Source organism: Rhipicephalus microplus, chromosome 4 (genome assembly GCF_043290135.1).
Source record: "Rhipicephalus microplus isolate Deutch F79 chromosome 4, USDA_Rmic, whole genome shotgun sequence".
NCBI classification, from domain to species: domain Eukaryota; kingdom Metazoa; phylum Arthropoda; class Arachnida; order Ixodida; family Ixodidae; genus Rhipicephalus; species Rhipicephalus microplus.
The window spans coordinates 44,772,011-44,792,026 of NC_134703.1; the positions used below are offsets into that span (position 1 = coordinate 44,772,011).

General features: G+C 42.6%; 1 protein-coding gene across 12 annotated transcripts in view; it reads left to right on the plus strand.

The window, feature by feature from the left end:
* AMPdeam (AMP deaminase) overlaps positions 1-19,569 on the plus strand; it is a 115,157-nt gene extending 95,588 nt beyond the window's left edge. For all 12 annotated transcript variants that reach the window (XM_075892662.1, XM_037422834.2, XM_037422835.2 and 9 more), the window contains 9 exons: positions 6,578-6,640; positions 7,574-7,705; positions 8,789-8,952; positions 10,069-10,195; positions 12,386-12,549; positions 13,572-13,692; positions 14,766-14,939; positions 15,601-15,711; positions 19,101-19,569. In XM_075892662.1, the coding sequence (XP_075748777.1) occupies positions 6,578-6,640; positions 7,574-7,705; positions 8,789-8,952; positions 10,069-10,195; positions 12,386-12,549; positions 13,572-13,692; positions 14,766-14,939; positions 15,601-15,711; positions 19,101-19,259 (1,215 nt within the window). In that variant the 3' untranslated portion in view covers positions 19,260-19,569. The remainder of the gene's footprint in view (positions 1-6,577; positions 6,641-7,573; positions 7,706-8,788; positions 8,953-10,068; positions 10,196-12,385; positions 12,550-13,571; positions 13,693-14,765; positions 14,940-15,600; positions 15,712-19,100) is intronic.
* Positions 19,570-20,016: the final 447 nt, after the last annotated feature.

Genomic DNA, 20,016 nt, shown 5'->3' on the forward strand with positions numbered 1-20,016 from the left:
TACGCGTCAACTGGTTTTCGCACGTGAGCAACGATGTCGACGCCGTCGCCGAAGTTCGCTACGAAGTACAAATTCGGAACAAAAAGGAAGAGGAAGACTCCGTACAACTTCCAGAAATGCGCTGCTGTGCCACCACCAGTTCCTGACCATGCGGAGAACGGCGTGCTTCCCGAGTCGAGCGGCGCCGATGCGGGCGTGTTAGGCCTAGTCCCCCAAAGCGCTCTTGACAACCGCCGCGGGTCTTCGTCGTCGTTTCGGCACGACACTGCAATGTTGCAGCCAGAAGATTTGCGGCGTATAGAGAGTGAAGCTCAAGAAAAACTTAATGTACTTGCTTCAACTCCTGCTACTGCCCGAAAATCTGACTTTTTGGATCGTGATGACGCTGCCACACAAGCTAGCAACGATCTCGCTACAAGTTTTTTCATCGCTAGTTACGACTCGATGAACGCGCTGCTGGCGTCTACCAGTTGCAAGTGTACAATTTGTGGTGGTAACCTCACGGTGCGAAAAGGTGAGCGGGATTTTGGCCTTGCTGTGAAGTTTGTTGCCGAATGTGCGATCTGCGGCGATAATGTGCAGGGATGGAGCTCGCCGCGCGTGAGCGGCAAAGCAAAGCTCAGGCCTTTTGTCATAAACATCCTTGCGGAGCGTGCAATGCAGAGCACCGGAAACGGGCAAACCGCAATGAACGACATTTTTGCGGCGATGAACATTTCGGAGAGAGGAATGCACAATAAAACATGGCAGGGACACTTGAAAACGAAACTCGTCCCCGCGGCAACCGATGGGGCAGAAAAGTTGATGGGGACATGTGCACAATTAGTGCGCGATTTGTACCGTGACCTAAATATAAACAGCCCGGACAACATCGCTATATCGTTCGATGGCACATGGATGACGCGCGGCCACTCGTCTCATATCGGCGTCGGCACCGTAATTGAGCTCTACACAGGATTTGTGCTCGATTATGTAGTGCTCAGCAATTTCTGTGCTGGGTGCGCACGGGCACCAAAAGAAGTTGACCCTGCCTACCAGGCTTGGAAGGAGGCACACGCATGCCAGAAAAACACGGACAAAAAAGCTGGGGAGATGGAGGTGGAAGCGGCACTGATCCTCTTCCAAAGATCGCTGCAGAAGCATAAGCTGCGGTACACGACCTTGTTGTCGGATGGTGACAGCCGCGCTTACCTTGCTCTTCAAGATGCGAAAGTCTATGGATACATACCCGTGGACAAGGAAGATTGTGTTAACCACATTCACAAGAGAATGGGCACAGCACTGCGAAATCTAGTTTCCAAGCAGAAGTCCTCTGGTACAGAGAGTCTCGGTGGGAAAGGAAAGCTGACTGGTGAGCTTATCACCAAGCTCAGCAGCTACTATGGCTGGGCCTTGAAATCGCACAAAGGTGATGTCAAGGCCATGCATAAAGCAGTCATGGCCACATACTACCACATCACCTCAAACGATGTCACTTCTAACCACACTCTCTGTCCAGAGGGCCCAGATTCATGGTGCCGCCAAAACGCAGCAAAGGCCAAAGGTGAGCCTGCTCCAAAACACCGCCACAATCTGCCACCCCATGTATGTGAGGCGCTTCTTCCAGTTTACAGACGTTTGTCTGATGAATCGCTTCTTCGGCGATGCCTAAGAGGGAAGACCCAAAATAACAACGAGTGTCTCCACTCAATTATTTGGGCACTGGCGCCGAAGGAGAAACATGCATCATTGTTTGCTGTGCAAGCTGCTGTGGCAGAGGCTGTAATGAAGTTCAATTCTGGGTATGAAAAAGCTTCTACAGCCATACTTCAAGAACTTCAGCTAAACCCTGGCCAACAGTTGACCAAGCGCATGAGTGAAAAAGATCGCCACCGTGCTGAAGCATGCGCACGCAAGCATGCTTCTGCAGAAAACTTGCAGCGTGTGCTACGAAAACAACACCGAAATGACTCTAAACAGACAGACTATGTTCCTGGAGGGTACTGATGCTAGGCCATTTGTGAACATTGTAAATAGTTTGTGATTTTCTGTATTAAATATGAGCCTATTTTGTTTTTTGACGTTTTCTCAGAATGTCATTTTCGATGTTTTTGAAACTTGCCAAAGCGATATCTTGGTCTTGAGGTCACATAGAGCCACAATTCTTGTGGTGGCATGTAGCTACATATGTCTCCTACACAAATGTAGGAACAGATTTTTCAATCTAGTCTTTCTAAATTTTTATTCTTGGTACTAATTTAATCGCTTGATAGAGATATCTGGAGATTAAACTTCAAATTGCTATAAAATTGGTAATACTTGTAATATTAAAAAAGTAATCCTACATTTGTGTTAATTACACTTCATAGTATCTAGCCATATGTCAATATTAATATTCTGGCCAATAATTGCCTTTCCATTGTTCTGATAAACAATATAGGATTAATTTTAATTATCTCTGCAACTGGCCAACCAATTTCAAAAGCAATTATATTTTTGAAATCAGCTTGAAAAACTCTGTCTGGGTTACAATTTTCATTGAATTTGGTCAAGAAATATAAAAAAAAAATTTAAAACCCTCTTCCCCCCTTAAGGTCCATTGACGAGAAGTAGCGTGCATGCCGTAGCCTGTCCAAAGAGTCATCGATCCGTGGTAATGGATAAACGTCTTTTTTTGTAACATGGTTCAGCTTACGATAATCGATGCAGAAACGCAAGCTGCCGTCTTTCTTTTTCACGAGTACCACTGGCGATGCCCAAGGACTTTTTGATGGTTGGATAACGTCATCCTCTAGCATCTTCTTGACTTGCTGCTGGATTACCTCACGTTCTTTCTGAGCGACGCGATAAGGGTTCTGTCGGATCGGTCTTGCTGTGTCTTCCGTAATTATACGATGCTTAGTCAGAGGCGTTCGACCCACTCGTGATGTCGATGAGAAGCAGTCCTTGAACTGGTCGAGCAGCTCCATAAGACGGCATCTTTCAGTCGGTGTTAGACTCGGACCGATATCAACTGGTGGTGTATGTGGAGGTGATTGAGCTGTGGGTTCCCCTTGCATTAGAAGACAGTCGTGAGAGTAGTCCAGCTCTTCGAGGTACGCCACAGCCGTGCCTTTACCGATGTGCCGGCGCTCATTCGTGAAGTTGGTCAGAAGCACGTCTGCGCGCCCATCCACTAAGCTGACAATACCGCGAGCGATGGCGATGCCTTGGTGAAAAAGAAGGTCAGTGATGCGTTCGACTATGGCGTCTTCATTACAGTGCACGGCGCAACACACGGAAACAAGACTACATGACAGTGGTGGCACGCAGACGTCGTCGTCGACCACACGTAACACCCTGGGTTCTTGGTCTGGATCGGTGGTCACAGACTTGTCAGTGGCGAATGTGATCACACCGTCGCGTATGTTGACCACAGCACCGTACTCTCTTAAGAAGTCCATTCCCAGAATCATAGGTTTGCAGCACTCCGGTAGGATCAGAAATGTGGCTACAAAAGCCACATTCTCAATAGTGAGTCTTGCTGTACATTTTCCCGTGGGAGTCATTATCTGGCCTGCAGCACTTCGGATATAAGGGCCCGTCCATTCCATCCTGACTTTCTTGAGTTCATCTGCCAATCGTTCACTCATTATGGAGAAGTCTGCACCCGTATCGACTAAGGCCGTCACTTCAACGCCGTCAATCGTCACAGCAAGGTCGGCAGTCACAGTTTTTTCGGCGAAGTCTTCATCGTCGTCTCTCACGTGTTTTGGCAGCAGTGGGGGTTTTTCGGCAATTCGACGGCTTGCAACCTTCCCCCCAGAGGTCGCTGCTTTCAGTTTCCCCGCCGTGGGCTGGGAGACCGACCTCTGACGGCGTCAGCAAAACTACGGCGGCTTGGTGAACCAAAGCGAGCCGGTGATGGTGACCGCGTCCGGAAGGTAGAAGAGCCTTCCCGCCTGCCAGCCTGGTCGTCGTCGATGGGGGCACGGCTTTCGTCGAACTGTCGGCGCGTAGCTGTAGGTGCACTACCGCGGTATTCAGCTCGGCGATGTGGGCAAAAACGGCAAATGTGCCCTGGCTCTCCACAGTTGTAGCAGAGTGGTCGACGATCCGCAGTGCGCCATATGTCGGTCTTCCGCATATAGGGTCGCCTGACAGAATCCTGCTGAGCCCAGGCTGCCACAAGATACGGTTCGAGATACTGCGGCGCTGGCATGGGCATGGGTCGACGAATAGCGTCTGCATAGCTGTATCCGTTCGGCTGGTACGATACTTCTGGAGCCAATGGACGACGCACAGCATCTGCATAGGTATACGAGTTTGGACGGTGCGGTGGAGCGGAATATTGCTGAGGAGAGGCAAACGCTTGTCGAAGTTCATGGCGAACTATTTCGGCGAAGGAGGCTATCGTGGACTCCTGCTGCGGGGGCGCCTGTGACTGCAATGTGTATTTTGCGTTCTCCTTCGCGATCTCCTCACGCACGATCTGTCTAATCAGGTGGCGTAGAGCAAACTCGTCGTTTGCGGTAAGTGCGGCGGCGCCTGCAGCTGCGCCGGTGGCCGGGCGATCAGACTGTCGGTACCGTTGTTGTAGCGCACGCTCTATTGCGGTGGCCTCCCTGGTGAACTCGTCCACTGTTGTCGGCGGATTGCGCACAAGACCAACAAATAGCTGCTCTTTGACGCCCCTCATGAGATGGGTTAGCTTTCGAGCCTCGGGCATGTTGGGGTCCGCGCGGTGGCACAGGCGCACCATATCCTCAGCAAACATGGCGACGCTTTCATGCAGCTGTTGGGTGCGTCCTTCAAGAAGGCGTTGTGCGTTTTCGCGTCGGTCCGCGTTACCGAAGGTGTCAAGAAACCGACGACAAAACTCCTCCCATGTCGTCAATGTTGCCTCCCGGTTTATAAACCATGTCTTCGCGCCGTCTTCAAGGGCGAAGTATACGTGGAAGAGCTTTCCATCGAGACTCCAGTAGTTCGATTTAGCTACCCGTTCGAACTGCTCAAGCCAGTCTTGTGCATCTTCGTTCGGCCGGCCATGAAATGGTTCAGGAATGCGCATATTCTGGACCGTCACCTGTGCAGGACTCCTTGCCATTTCTTGAGTAGGGGTGGTTGTCGGAAGTGTTGCTCCCTTTAAAAGGCCAAATTCTGGTTCAAGACCTTGAAGGCGACGGCTTGAGCGGTGCACAGGCGTCTCCACGCGCGGCTGTCTCGTAGGGCTGGACTCGGGGCTTCTCACAGGGGTGCTGATCATGAGGTGGTAGTACCCAGCTCCTCCACCAGTGTCGCGGGTTATAAATGACAGGGGGTTTATTTAAAAACACGGACAGTAGGACTTGTAGAGACGCTCTCAGAGAAGGCCGCTAAGATTGTCGTCTTCTTCAGTCTGCTGCGCTGCGCCTCTCGAGCAAATCCGCGTTCTTCGTTGTCGTCGCTATCTCGCCGCTAAATGCAGCTATGCACGCGGCAATATATTTTTATAATAAAAAATGTCACTCAAATGCTAAAGAGAGCTGAAAAAAAATCAAATAATTTTGTACAGCAAAAGTACACACAACTATGAACGAAGCACATTCATTATTTAACATAGTCTTCGAGGTAGTTTCCATTTGGTTGAGTGCGCATATGCCATTGCATGATTAATGTTACTTTGTTGATTGCCCCAACGTATGTTTGACTTCAACACTCCTCTAAGTCATCGACAAGCCCGCTATTGGGGATTGTGACGATCACTAAAATAATTATATTTGTTAGGAAATTGTAAATAAGCCTAAAAAATGTGACAAGAAACTAGAAAATTTAACAAGTGACTCAGTGATAAAATAAGCCCAAATCCGCTTATTATAACCAGAACTGGCAACTCTATAACAATTCTGCCTTAGCAGATACATGTCTAACACCTGTCCCTTGAAGAGGTCTAAACGTGCGAAATAAAACTAGGTATCGCATAGGTGCTTGTCTCATCTCTCTTATCTAGGTTTTGCTGCTCCAGTCTCAAAGATATGCAGAAACTTGAAACATTTGCTGAAGTACGGTTTATACGGTAGATGGGTATATTTGTATTATTGACCATTTTAATGCACCCTCCCTTATGCATAGTTCAATAAGCATTATTTCAATTTTGCTAGCCAAGTTTTTTGCTGTGCTATGTCAGGGTGAATTTATGTCAGACTAGTGCTCGTATGGTACTATCACATGTTCTCTGTAAATGCTCAAGCCTTTGTAAGATACATGAAGCTTGGCTACAACTTGATAGTTTAGCACACATCAACTAATTTTTAAAATCTTATTGCTGACAGAAAATTGGACATGTCTGCCACTTTGTACATCTCGATCTCATTGATGGCACTGTTTGCGATGCCATTTAACACCCCATCTACGTTACCAATAATGTGCCTGGATTTCTGTGGTTTGAGTATTTACGTTGGATTGTGCATGGTCGTTTCCATTTTTTTTTGCTGCTTTATCTCTTGTTTTTTTGTTTTGCTTGGTGCATGCTCTGTGTGTATGTATTGTTGCTGACTTACCATTTTAACCATTCCAGCATTGCTGATTTTTTTTAGTATGAACATATACCGAAGTTTCTCGTTTGTTTGCAATTTTCTAGGTTTTCAGTGCTATGAACATTACAGCCTACGACTTGAGTGTCGACATGCTCGACGTTCATGCGGTGAGTTTGCTTGATCATCGGATAGCAAAATAATGATTATAAAGGTTTATTGGTTCATCAAAATCGCATGCTGTGTTCTCTGAAGCTTACTAAATTAGCGTTAACATTAAAATATTTGCAAATTGTCAACCATTAAAGGGGCCCTGCAACACTTCTTGAGCGTGGTCAGAAAACACTGCTGATCGGTAGTAGAGGCTGTTGACAACACATGAGCCAAATATTATAGCACAGCACATGGCCTGGAATTCACAATAAATTATCAAAGTCAGCTAAAAATTGCTTGCTTTTCTCTTGACAAATCATGTTATATGCTCAAAAATCACACGTCAACGACCCATCCATCAGCCATAGGCTGATTTTAACATGGCGTGCTCGCTCGTTACAGAGATCGCAGCGGGAGGCTGCTACTTGTCCACACGTGCGCGTGCAATCACACTGAAAAAGCCGCACATTCGAAGAAAAAAAAGAAAAAAAGTGCTCAAGGTCGCGAAGGGCACGTGACGTTTTTCTGGGAAGCTGCCATTCCTCCCTGCTTAGCTGCCAGCCCTTTCGTCAGGATGAGAGAAGAGAGAATGCAATTGCAGCATGCGACAAACCTTTGTAACTCCACTCGCACTGGACGGATTCTTAAAATTTTTTCGGCCTTGAATTCATGAGGCAATAAGCTCTTCCAGTGTATTCATTCCATGGTTACTTGAAAAAGTGTTTCAGGGCCCCTTCAAAGATCAATTTTTGAGGCTGTTGTGCATAGATGTGCCATGTTTTCTTTATACCTAAACATAAGGGAGGGTGATTTAAATCACCTAACTACATCAGCAGAAATGCGTTGAAAAGACGATTGTTTTATTATGAACAATTTTTGTACACTAGTATCATTTAATGGAGCACATGAGGTTTTAGGAACATTTCTCTCTCTCTCCTTTCTGTGCCCAGGACCGAAACACGTTTCATCGCTTCGACAAGTTCAACACCAAGTACAACCCTGTTGGTGAAAGCAGGCTGCGAGAAATATTCCTCAAGACGGACAACTACATCGGGGGACAGTACTTTGCAGAAATTCTGAAGGTTTGTAAGCGTAGTCTTGCATAAACATATGAAATATTTCAATTAAGAAAGAACAAGCACAGCTTTCTAGATGAAATTATACGAATAGTTAATTAGCACGGGCCACTTGTGGTCGTGTACGAGATGCCTGGTGATTCGCAAGTAAATTACTAGGAATGCTTCTTAGTGATATTTTTTCTTACATGCAGCCTTATTTGAAAAATGTTGAAACAAACTCTTACGTTGCCATCACATTTTATGATGACAAACACTGTTACAAAAAAGTCACATTTGATAAGAAACAAATTTTTAGATCTAATATTTTACTATAGTTATGTGGTATCTGCAGTGTACCTTTGTAGGCAACAAATAATTTAAATATACATTATCTCAGCATTTACTTAATGCACAATATGAACTGTATCTCATGTTATGCCAGTATTTAGAGAGTGATGCAATAGTCACAAGGGGCTTTCTTTTATCACTTGGGTATCTACCGGATCCTTTTAGGTGGGAATAAAAAATAATCTTTAGATCATGTTTGCATCATATGTGTTAGGCAGCATAAAATATAAAAGCCAGGAAAGGAGGTTAGCAGTAATATGTTCATAATATATATCACATTGGCAGTTCAAGGCACTAACAACCTTCACCTTCAAGTTTTCACTTTTAGTGATGATGTTATTGGTGATGTACTGTGTTATTATCAAGCGTACAGGCAGGTCCTCAAATAAAGTCTTGCCTGGCTGCTCCTCAGGTTCTGCTGAATGTCCATTTACTAAAGCACGAAAGCCTGTGAGAAACTCTTATGTAATGTTGGGCCATATTCACTTCATACCCGTCACAAAGAAATAAAGGGAAAAGAAGCAATAAATATGAAAAAGTTGATATTTCATTAAAGTAATGACATTTGCATTATCTCCAGAAAGGGAAGAATGTAGAGACGTCATCACTGTTATTTTGTGGCAGTTCAACGCTTTCTTCTCTGAATTTCGAACAAAACTACAGCTGCACAAAGCAAAGGCTTTTGTGTTTGTAAGAATAGCTTCGATTGAGTCCCTCATTGTGCAGTCATGTGATGTTAAGCACCTTTCGGAATTCCAGGAAGTGATGAGCGACCTGGAAGAGAGCAAATACCAGAACGCAGAGCTGCGGCTATCCATCTATGGCCGATCACGCAACGAGTGGGATAAACTGGCCAAGTGGGCCGTCCGGAACACCATGTACTCGGACAATGTCCGCTGGCTTGTCCAAGTGCCTCGACTCTAGTGAGTGACGGGGCATGCGCTTTTACCACATTAAGAAGGCTACACGACCCGTTTCTGTGCAAATGTGGTAAAATTAGCTTTAAAATGGCTCTGTAGCCTGTAAGCTTTATTATCTCTCGTTATCTTGGTTTGAAATAATTGGCACATATACATTCATTACAAAGTGAATCAGTCTAGCCAGCGATTCATTTGGCATAGTTCCATCACAGTATCATTTTTAGATATAAATTATGTCCGATCAGGAACGAGGTTTCAAGCATTGTGCATTCTGGCCAAGATATTTAGACCAATGAGGTTCCAAGCGTGTAGCAATGGTAGGAAATGTTGCTTAATGTAGTAAATGTTGGAATTTTCTGACGTGAGCAAGGACCAATCATTGTGATGATTGTAATGCTTGGTCCCTGCTTCTAGTACAAATATTGAATATGAACACGTTTTGTCGCCTAGAACAGTAGTTCTCAGGCATGGATGTTTCGGAGACCCTTTGTGGACTGGTGCGAATGATGAAAAAACTGTTACACTGAAAGATACAGCTTGAAATCGGTGTTCTTTTATCGTTCCTACAAAGACTAGTCAAATAAAAGTGCCACACCAATTCAATCTCAACAACTTGTCAATAAGTTGTGCGATCTACAGCCACATTCAACCATTTTCTAGCTGCGTTTGCTGTTCAAATATGGAAGCCTACAAAAAGTAGGCTGGCATGCGTGTGTTGTAGAAAACTGTGACAAAAGCTTTAAAACAATCTCATGGACAAGGAAAAGCAGAAGTAAACTCTACCACAATAAAACAAGCTATTATGCAATGAAGCATACTAAGAATCTGAAGGGGCTGTTGTAATGAGACATAGTGAACTCTTTTTTTTGTGTGTGTGTCGGAGGTGGATTCTGTAGACTCTCATTTGAGAACCAATGGCTTTAATAGTAGATATGAGTTGGAGTGCAGCTCTGCAAACATATGTGCAGTTATTTTATGTGGTAAGTTGGTTAGTTCCGGCGCTAAGTGTACGGGCACACCAACTGAAAGACGTTGCGTGTTTATGGGGAGGTTATTCCTTTTTGTCCACAATTTTACTCATTCGTGTATGTGAGCCCTAATATTTGCCTCCACCTTTAGTGATGTGTTCAAGTCCAACAACCTTGTGAATAACTTTGAAGAAATTCTGGAGAACATCTTCCTGCCCCTCTTTGAGGCCACCAACGATCCCAGCTCTCACCCTGAGCTGCACCAGTTTCTTCAATACGTGAGTTTTCTAGACATCATCAAGCACAAGTTCGTTCTGGAAACTGCAGTTTGTTTTGTTATTATTCCCACATTGGAGCCCGTTCATTGTGCCGTTGGTACTTGTAGCATAGAATAAACCAGCGGTCACTGGGCATTCATTATTGTGAAATTGCAAAATGCAGCTGAAGCCTTTTATACTACCATATAAACCAGAACATAGATAACTTTTTTTTTTTCAATGATTTGCTTTCAAAATATTTATATTGTGGTGTTTAAAATAAAATCGCTTGCCTGTGCACTATTAGCCATTAAAAAAACCAATGGAGAAAAGGGCCCCATTTTTTTATTATGCTATATTGTTTAACACCATTTATTTCAAGCAGTGTATAGGATTGAAGCTTTGCTGCCTTTTGCAAAAACTTGGCCACCGTACTTATAGAGTCAAATGATTTTTTTTTCTATTGGCCATTGTCTAATTTCAAATAAACTTGCACATAAGTGCTTCAGTGGTCAGATAAAGACACAGGGTAGGGTAAATTTTTTAATTCATTTTTTTTGTTTGGAGTAATGCATGTAAAACCTTCCTTAACAATATGAAGGGCCTCAAACATCCTTGCGCTCCTTGAGCCATAAACACCAGGTTCTTAAGACCAAATGGCAAGCAGTCAAGCGGCTTCTTCTCAGGCGATGCATAACCAGAGCTTTCTGCCTCAACTGAATTTTTTAAAAAATCATAACTGGTAGTTTTTCTGAGCCTAGCTGATTTCTGAGGTCATACCGTTTTGGCTTTAAAAGCACTTGGCACAGTTTTTTTGAACATGCGTGGCATTTACCAAATCCACTTGCCTTGTGCGTCTGAGGTTTTGCCTTCGTTGCACCTTTGTTGATTGTCTTGCAATGGCAAAATATATTCTCATGTTGATAAATCAAGGAAACTGTTTAGAAAGCACAGTATCATTTTAAATCTCCACGCTTCAGCTATGGCAAAAAGTGGGACCGGAAGCACTCGGGCAATTACACACCACTGCAAGAACAAAGCCTTACTTGTAATGACAATGGCTGAGCTTTGATTTATGTGTCATTACAAGTAAATGTGTCTGCACAGAGTGCGAAGGGACTATAGCACTCGCAGAGAACACAATAAATTGTGTTCTTCAGAATGAAAACCCTCACAATGGCTATTTTTGAAACCATCTAACTTTCAAAAACGCCTGCATGGCCATGGCTCTAGCAAACATTCTCAAGGTCGCGCGTCATATTAACGAGCCACAACAGGGTTATATGTTTGGCTGAGATCAACCGTATTTTACAGTATTTGGTGATTAGAGAAGCAGGAGATATGACAAAATAAGCCATGGAACCAAGAAAACAAGAAAAGAAGAGAAAAGCTGATACGTGTGATGACTATATGGCACGTCGCTAACAATTGAATTGTCCAGTGCATCTTATTTTTGAACAAAATGTGAAATATACTTTTTTCTTCTTTAACTCTCAGTATCTCACAATCAATTTTTGTTACACTTGCCTCATCATGTAAACAACTTGAATAAGGGAGGTTGTTTTTTTTTTTTGCAAAAGTAAACCAAACATCAATACGATTTCACTGAATAAGGATAGTTTTCACTGTACTAAAATAGTTTTCATTTCTTTTAGCAGATTTTTTATAAGAATTATTGACAAATAATGCTTGCTTTGCTTAAAAAACTGCAGAAGTGTCAAAAGCTTGAAATACAATAGTGGTTCTAGTAAGGCATGAAAAGAAGCATGTAGTTTCGTTGAAGAGTCTTATTTTTCTATTAAGTATATTGGCTTATCACATTTAAATTAATCTTGACTACCTGTAGTTTTATTGTGTGAGTAGTCAAAACTGGTGTTAAGGTGATCTCCTGTTCTCATAATTCTTTTTTTTTTTACATTCTGGCAGTAGCAAAATATACTGCACATTTCTTTCAGGAGATTAGATGCAAGAAAAATGAGCAAGAACTTTAAACAAGGACAAAGGAGGAGACGCACTCACTCACACCTAGTGTTTTTGGTTTTTGCTGGTTTTGCTTGCATCTAAACACTAATCAAGCAGCTTTGTACGACACCTCTCAGATTATTTTCATTCTAATTTTGGTGAGAGAAGCTGCACCCTGTTGTCTGAACACCCACCATTGTGTCTGCACTGAATGATCCCCAATCATAGCTTCTGCTACTCTTTCATTAGATTGTGGGCTTTGATTCTGTGGACGACGAATCTAAGCCTGAGTACCCCATGATTGACAAGGACGTGCCGCTGCCAAAGCAGTACACCGACACGGAAAACCCGGCGTACAACTACTACCTGTACTATATGTACGCCAACATGTGTGTCCTCAACCACTTCAGAAAGTAAGCGTGGCAGTTCCTGTTTGGTCAGTAAAGTGCTTTGTTTTCGCGAGTGCCATTTGACGCTCAGACACCGGCCATAAAGTCTTTGCACACATATAGTGCTTCTGCCTAAAATGAATGGCAGGATGCCATGTACATTCCTTAATGGTTCCAAGTATGCTAAAAAGAAACACTATAGAAGTGAAGGCAGCACATGCTGTCTTCTCTCGTTCTATTGTCCTTGTTTTAGCACAGCTAGTCCCGTATTCAGAAACGCTTCTTGGCTTTACCTTGACTTGAAACCGCCTTCAATGCAGTGCGCTTAAAATGCGTCTGTGCATTTGTGTTACCTTGGCAGCCTTGGCACTGCCTAAAAACAGCATGTTCGAAATTTGTTTGTGCTGCATTTAAGTCAGTGGCAAGTCAAGTTCAAGTCAAGGAGCGTTTCTGAATGTGGGGGTTAAAACCATTAAGGAATAGATGTTAACTAACTAGCACAACTTCATGGTCTTTTGCGAAAAGTCATTTGCAATTTCATCCAGCTTAAGCTAATGCAAACGAACATGTTGTGATAAGCTTTTGCTCCATGTTGGCTAAAAAATGAAAAAAGCTTGTGAATAACAACTCTGAAGCCAGTGCTGGTGCTTTTTGCATGTTTGTTGATTGTATTCTTTTTCTAACTATGAAATCACTTTGCGAATGTTCTCAGTTCGACCAACGCATTGTGGCAGCTTTTTTTATAAAAATCTGCAAAGAGAAATAAATAAAAATATACTGAACTAAAATTGATGGACGTGCTTCTGGCATGTATTTCAGTATTATTTCTTAGCCTTCCAACAATAGAATGATTACTATGACATGCATGCATTGCCAACAGTGATCAATGGCCAAGCTGTTCACAGGAGCTCAAGTCATGGTGGACATGGTACAAATGCACCGGTTGGCAGAATTGTTGCAAAGTTCTCAGAATCATACTCAGGGCACATATTCAGCCCACCATTAAAAAAGATGTTGCCTTTTTTCGCTCTTCTCAACCTGTCCAGGTTGCGCGGCTTGAATCTCTTTGTACTGCGGCCACACTGCGGAGAGGCGGGTCCCGTGCAGCATCTTGTGGGGGGCTACCTGCTCTCAGAGAACATCAACCACGGGCTTCTTCTAAGGAAGGTGGGGAACAGAATAATCTGTGTTGTGATTTGTTTAAACAAATATATTCAGGCATTAAGCTAACATCTGCACTTGTGACTGGCTGCTTACCGTCAAAATTATTTTCCTGATGCTTTTCAGTGACAGCTTCCTGTCAGCTTTTTCTTGAGTCACGTTGATTCCCAGTCATTGTCAAAGGTTTATGAATCCGTCGTAGGAGCTTGAAAAAAACCTGTATGTTTCTGTAGCCTGAACGTAGACTTACATGTATTTACTTTTTCATCCCACACTAGTTTGTGCTAATCTTGCAGTAATATGCAGTTTTACTGGCTACGTTCTCAAACTGCACAAAAAATTAATATTTTCTCATGTTGCATTTTTTATAAACTTTTCATGCTAATTGTACAATGTTGTGAAAGCAGCCTGGGTTAGCTGAAAACTGGAAACAAGCAAAACAATGCTTCCTTAGTTCAGGATTTGATCTCGGATTCTCTGCATGACAGCAGGCTTCAGAAGCAAAGAACTAGGGTGGATTCTTCCAAAGCACATAGGGGACAGTGCTGCTGCTGTTGTCACTCTCCAAGTTTTCTAAATGCACAAAATATGTGTAAAGAAAAGCTAGAGAATTCCAACCTTCTTTCAATGATTCTCATGGATGCATGATTGAAGGTTTCTTGCGTGTGGCCTAGACTGTCCATGCATATTTTGTTTTATCGTGTGTCCAATCTCTTCATGTACATAGGACAAGTAAGCACAAGTGACTAAATGTGAGAAGAAGAGCATTTAGGCTATTCAGAATTGCAATCCAGCATAAACTAAGAAAGAAACACGCATGCAGACCTGTTCAAAGCACAAAGTTAAGGAGCGACTCGTAAAACACGCATATGATTGTAAGGGAATTGGCATATCCTTTCCCAGCATCTAAAGTGAATGTGCCTCTTCTCTCTGTTTTCAAGCACTGTTTCAGATTTTCTTTAGGATAGCATTAAGTGTGTGTCATCTTTTTTATGTGCTCCTTGCTGGTAGTGCATAGGAGCCGGGAAAAGTCTTATCACAACTGATTCTCATTTTTGTCCACCTCATGTGATATGCAGGTGCCAGTTCTGCAGTACCTGTACTACCTGGCACAGATTGGCATTGCCATGTCACCACTGAGCAACAACTCGCTCTTCCTCAACTACCACCGCAACCCGCTACCAGAGTACCTCAGCAGAGGCCTGTGCGTCTCTCTGTCGACTGACGATCCTCTGCAGTTTCACTTCACCAAGGTGCTCCTCCACTCTCTGCTTGACTAGGCCGGTGATGATACACAGTCTAACAGTGATATGAAGTAGTGTCTTTGCAAAGAAAGTCGCCTGACACGCGTTACTTTCATCCTGCAAACTACAGAGTTCAGACCCATGGGTCTTCTCTTGTGCTCTAATGTCTCCCTGGCGACAATAGAACCGAGTTGGCTGTTCGTAGTACTTCTCTATTTAAATATTAATATTTGACTGAAGCCTAGCCTTAGATGTGCTTGCTGCTACTGTTTCTGTTTTACTGATACTTGCTGTACCTGCTCAGTCCGGTTAAAATTAAAAACCTCTAAGCACAATTTGACTTCAAGAAGTAAAGCGGCCTGGCCGATTAGGCAAATCTGTTGTTGTTGCCACATTCAAAAAGAGTGGCCCTATTGTTTTCAGAATTTTCTGAATCACGTCAACTAGCTTTGCTTACAAGTGTTCATAGGGCTTAAATTTCTCTCCTAAATATACAAACATCGCTACTCACCAGTCTGACAGCTGTCTGAGAAGAACATTTATACATTTCACATGTTATGTTTGTAGAGCAGATGACCCTTTATGTCCCAAGTGCAGTTGTTCATTCATATTGCTAGTCACACACACACACACTTATACAGCTTGATGGTCATCGAAATCTTGTGCCCAGGAACCCCTCATGGAGGAGTACAGCATCGCTGCCCAGGTGTGGAAACTGAGCAGCTGTGACATGTGTGAGCTGGCACGTAACAGTATCGTTATGAGTGGCTTCCCTCACAAGGTTGGTCTGCAAGCTGCACGCTGACTTTCATTAGCGAAGGCCCAGTGAGACATACTGGTCGTGTTCAAATATGAAAATTCTCTCCAAATAGCAGAGTTGTGGTTTTTTTCCCGAGGTAAACCTTGCTGATGGCCCCTATCTGATTTTTTTAACTGAAGTGTGCAGACTCTGTTTGCTGAAAATTTGCTTTTTCTACATTCGCTAAAACTTTTAGCATTGGATGCAGCAGCTTTTTGGTCATCACGAGAACATACTTCTTTGAACATGTCTCATTATTCAGTTAGAATCAGCTCGTAACTAGTGGCTGCATCCTTGAACTCATTACTTTCGCTATTTCAGTAACAGTACTATGATCACACGCACCAAGAGATGTGTACTACTTGCAAACACATAGCCATCTCAGTCGTTCACCTTGTTATAGTTTTTTTACAGCTCAAAGTTATCTGCATTACATTTCATACTGGAATGCAGAAATCCTAGTGGCACCTCTATGAAGCATATCTAGAGACAGAATATCTGCATAGAGTTTAATTAGTACAGGATGTATGGATGGTGTTAACCTTTTGCATCTCTTCAGATGCAGTAATAATCAATAGCTGACCTATGTGCTCTGCAGTAATAACCAATAGCTGAGGCAAATGAGCACATGCATCAGCAGAATCTCACCGCTGTTGTGAAATTACTATAGAGCGCAGTTTAATTTCAGTAGCATGCACATTACGAGCTTCAGTGTTGAAGTGTATCTTCTTAAGTACTCTAGCTTTTTGATGGTGTCTGCAGATTTAGCTTGTCCTGGCAATGAAGATATGGTTTGGGAATTGTACTGCAGCTCGTTACTTCGAAATATTGGCCGTTCAATCACACTTGCAACTTAAGGGTGTCCCTGTAGCAAGCTAGTGCAGGCTGCAAGAATTCGACCAAGAGAACATGACGATGACCATGCACCAAGCACGAGATGCTAGGGCCTGTTCTTGTTTGCATCCACATAAAATGGTCTTGGATGAAATGTATAATTAGTGGCCTCATAACACCGACGCCTGTCCACTTGTTTCCACAGTACTTCTTTAAATATTGAACTTAATACTAAGCTTTGTGCGTAAAGAGTCTATCTCCCAATACTTATATTTTACTGCGTATTTTGCACTTCGAACCAATCTGCTAGCACAAATCTATCACTCCGTGTCCCAATATGTATGCAGCATGTCCTAAACATCAAAAAGTGCTTGTAATTCTAAAGTGTTCACCTTGGTATCTACACGCTACTCCATTCGATCGGGGGATGTATCACAATGCAAAACACCTGTTGAAATGCAAATAAATCATTTCACATACGTACTTTTACCAATGTCTCTGAACATATACTAAAACCTACTATAACGAAGTTGCATCTTACATGAAAATAAGTTCATTATAACCGATAAATTGTTGTAAAGGTATAGTCGTAACACTATATCTATTGCAAAACTGTTATTCATTTACTTCGTTATAACCAATATTTCGTTATATCCGGATTTGTTATATTGGAACTTGAGTGTAAAACTTGAGAGACCTTTTAAGCATGCTCGTTTGTACATATTTATGAGAATACACAGCGCTTAAGGGGAGATGCGGGTCGAAAAGCGCGAGTTTTTTTTTTTCAAAACTACCGATTTTTTATTTTTGCGCCTGTTTTGATAAGACTAGTACCTCTACTGTTATGAAAAGAATGATACAGGTCGATACTTAACTGGAAATGCTTTGAAATTACATCTAAAGAGCACAAGGTGCCTGTGAAAAGGTCGAAATTGTGTAGTCTTCGAGCACCTTGCCCCCGATATTGCGCCGCCGCTCGCCATTGTTGATCGCATGAGTCGAAGAGTCGAGCCCCACTCTTCAAATGCCAACAGTTTCTCTCGCTGATGCAGCGCAAGAAATATTAAGAAGAAGCACTTTTCTGTGCGTTTTTCGAGCGCCGCGACTGGCTTATCATATGGTACGAATCGGGGACCGCCATTGGCCACTGCGCGCCTATACGTGCTCTGAAAACTATTTGCGGGGTCCATGTCTTGTCGAGCAGCACAGCTGAACAATGCTTTTCTTGTTTAATTATCTCCGTTATGAATGAAAAAAAGCATTGCTCGCAAGTGAAAACCCCTGTGCGGCACGCTCAGTAGGAATAGGCTACGACCAGCTCGTCCGATTTGCGGCAGTTGTTGGCTTACAAAAACCAATGCATCAAAAGTCATTTACACCCGTCAGCCGGAAAGTTCGTGATGCGGCAATGGATGACGTCAGCACCAATCTTGAGAGGTCGAAAGAGCTCGCAGTGAGAGAACTTAGCAGGGACGACATTGCCATTATGTATGACGGTATGTGGCACAAGCATGGCTGCAAAATGGCATGACACTGGACTTAGTTTAGATTTCACAGTTCTGTCGAACTTCCTAGCTTGCAGTTGGCACAAGGCTCTCCTAGATGGAGTAGAAGTTCGGCAAGCGTTTCATGGCCCTGTCTGTGAGCGAAATGTCTGTGAGGAGTCTGCTCGAAAAAGGCGTGAGGGACAAACTCATGGTGCTGGCGTATTTTAGTCGCAGTGGCCACTACAGGAAGAATTGTTCTTTTTGGTGTGCAAATTTCATCTGATTTAATGATATCTTTCATAAATAAAAACTCAATTTTAACTTTAAAACTCGTTTTTCTCAAAACACAAATTTTGCCATTTTTTCCAATGTGCCCCTCTTTTTTTGGGCACTTCTAGTGCTCAATCTGCATTGAATTTCGCCCAAGCTTTTTACAGAGTATGACAAATGCAATTATCTAGTTTCAATTTCAATATTTTATTGTATAATTAAAAAAAATGTATGTATACCTTTACTAGGGTAGGTGAAATATGGACTTTTTACTTCTATTATTTTTCACACGTATAACATATTTTGTATTATTTTTCACACGTATAACATATTTTGTATGTGCTTTCTAATTAAGTATTTGCACTCTACACTTTATTTGAAGCATTAAGAGCTATGAACGACAAAAAATTGCAGAAGTAGGGATGAAAAGAGGGGCGCAAAAGGGTTAAGGTTTTCAGTTTGTCATGTTACAGAGCTAAAAGTGTGTAACTTGCGAGAAAAGTAATTATATATTTGAAATCAGCATAAAAAGTTTTATAAACAGCTCGAGTTTCATTGCTCTAAGGTTAATATTAGAAAAAAAGTGTCTTCGAGTAGCATCTCCCCTTAAGGTCTACAAAAACATGAGACATGAACAGCGCACATCTGCGTTCTTGTCTCATGTGTTCTTGTGTATTTTAAGCGCTGTGTATTCTAATGGATATATAAAGATCTTGAATAGTAAAAGCAGTCAGACCTGACTGAGATTGTGTTCTTTATGACAAACTGTTGCTCTTCCAGGTGAAACAGTACTGGCTAGGCCCAAACTACCAGCGGGAGGGCCCCACAGGAAATGACATCACACGCACCAACGTTCCAGACATTCGTGTTGCATACCGTTATGAGACACTGGTCGATGAGCTTTCTACCATCTTCCGGACAATGCAGCCTACGCCCTAAAAGAACGGCACATAATTTGTTTGTTGGTTCATGTTGTATACTTAGAGTTTTTAAAAAAGTCACTTTGAATAGAGTCCATTGATGTGCCAATGACTGCGGCTACTAGGTTTGTATTGAAAGTGCAGTGATTTGTCTCTCGGTAGGTGACCATATCGAGATTTCGCCTTGCAAATCTACTAGCGCTATTAAGCATGAATGTTAAAGGAAGCAAAGGGTGTTAGGATAGCCTTCAAGAAGTGCTTATGTGTTCTTTTATTGTATCCTTAACTGCTTAAGTTATTGCCACCATTAAAGGACTTTCTTTACGAAACTGTGTTGCAGCAGCTTTCTTATGCATGATTTTGCATGTTCTTTACAAGGTGCTCAACAGACGAAGCTTTTATTTTTCTTTGGTTGACTTGTGATTCACAAATGTGGTCATGAAGGAAAGTGTTAACTTGAGGACTCCTTTCCTTTGTTAGGCATAATATTGTTGAAAATTAGCAGATAATAATGTTAGGTAAAGCACAGAGGATGATATTAGAAGTAATTGTTATGTAGGTTTGAAGAAAAAAAAGTGGACGAAAAGATTACTTGTCATTGGCAAGATCCGAACCTGTGACCTTTGAACAACGCGTCCGATGCATTGTTATTCGAATGTTGCAGTTTGGAATCCTGCCGATGGCAAGTTATCTTCTCGTCCACCTTTCTTTCTTCTAATTTACATTACAAAGACTTCTAAGAAAATCCCTTATGACTTCCCCGGAATTATTGTCTA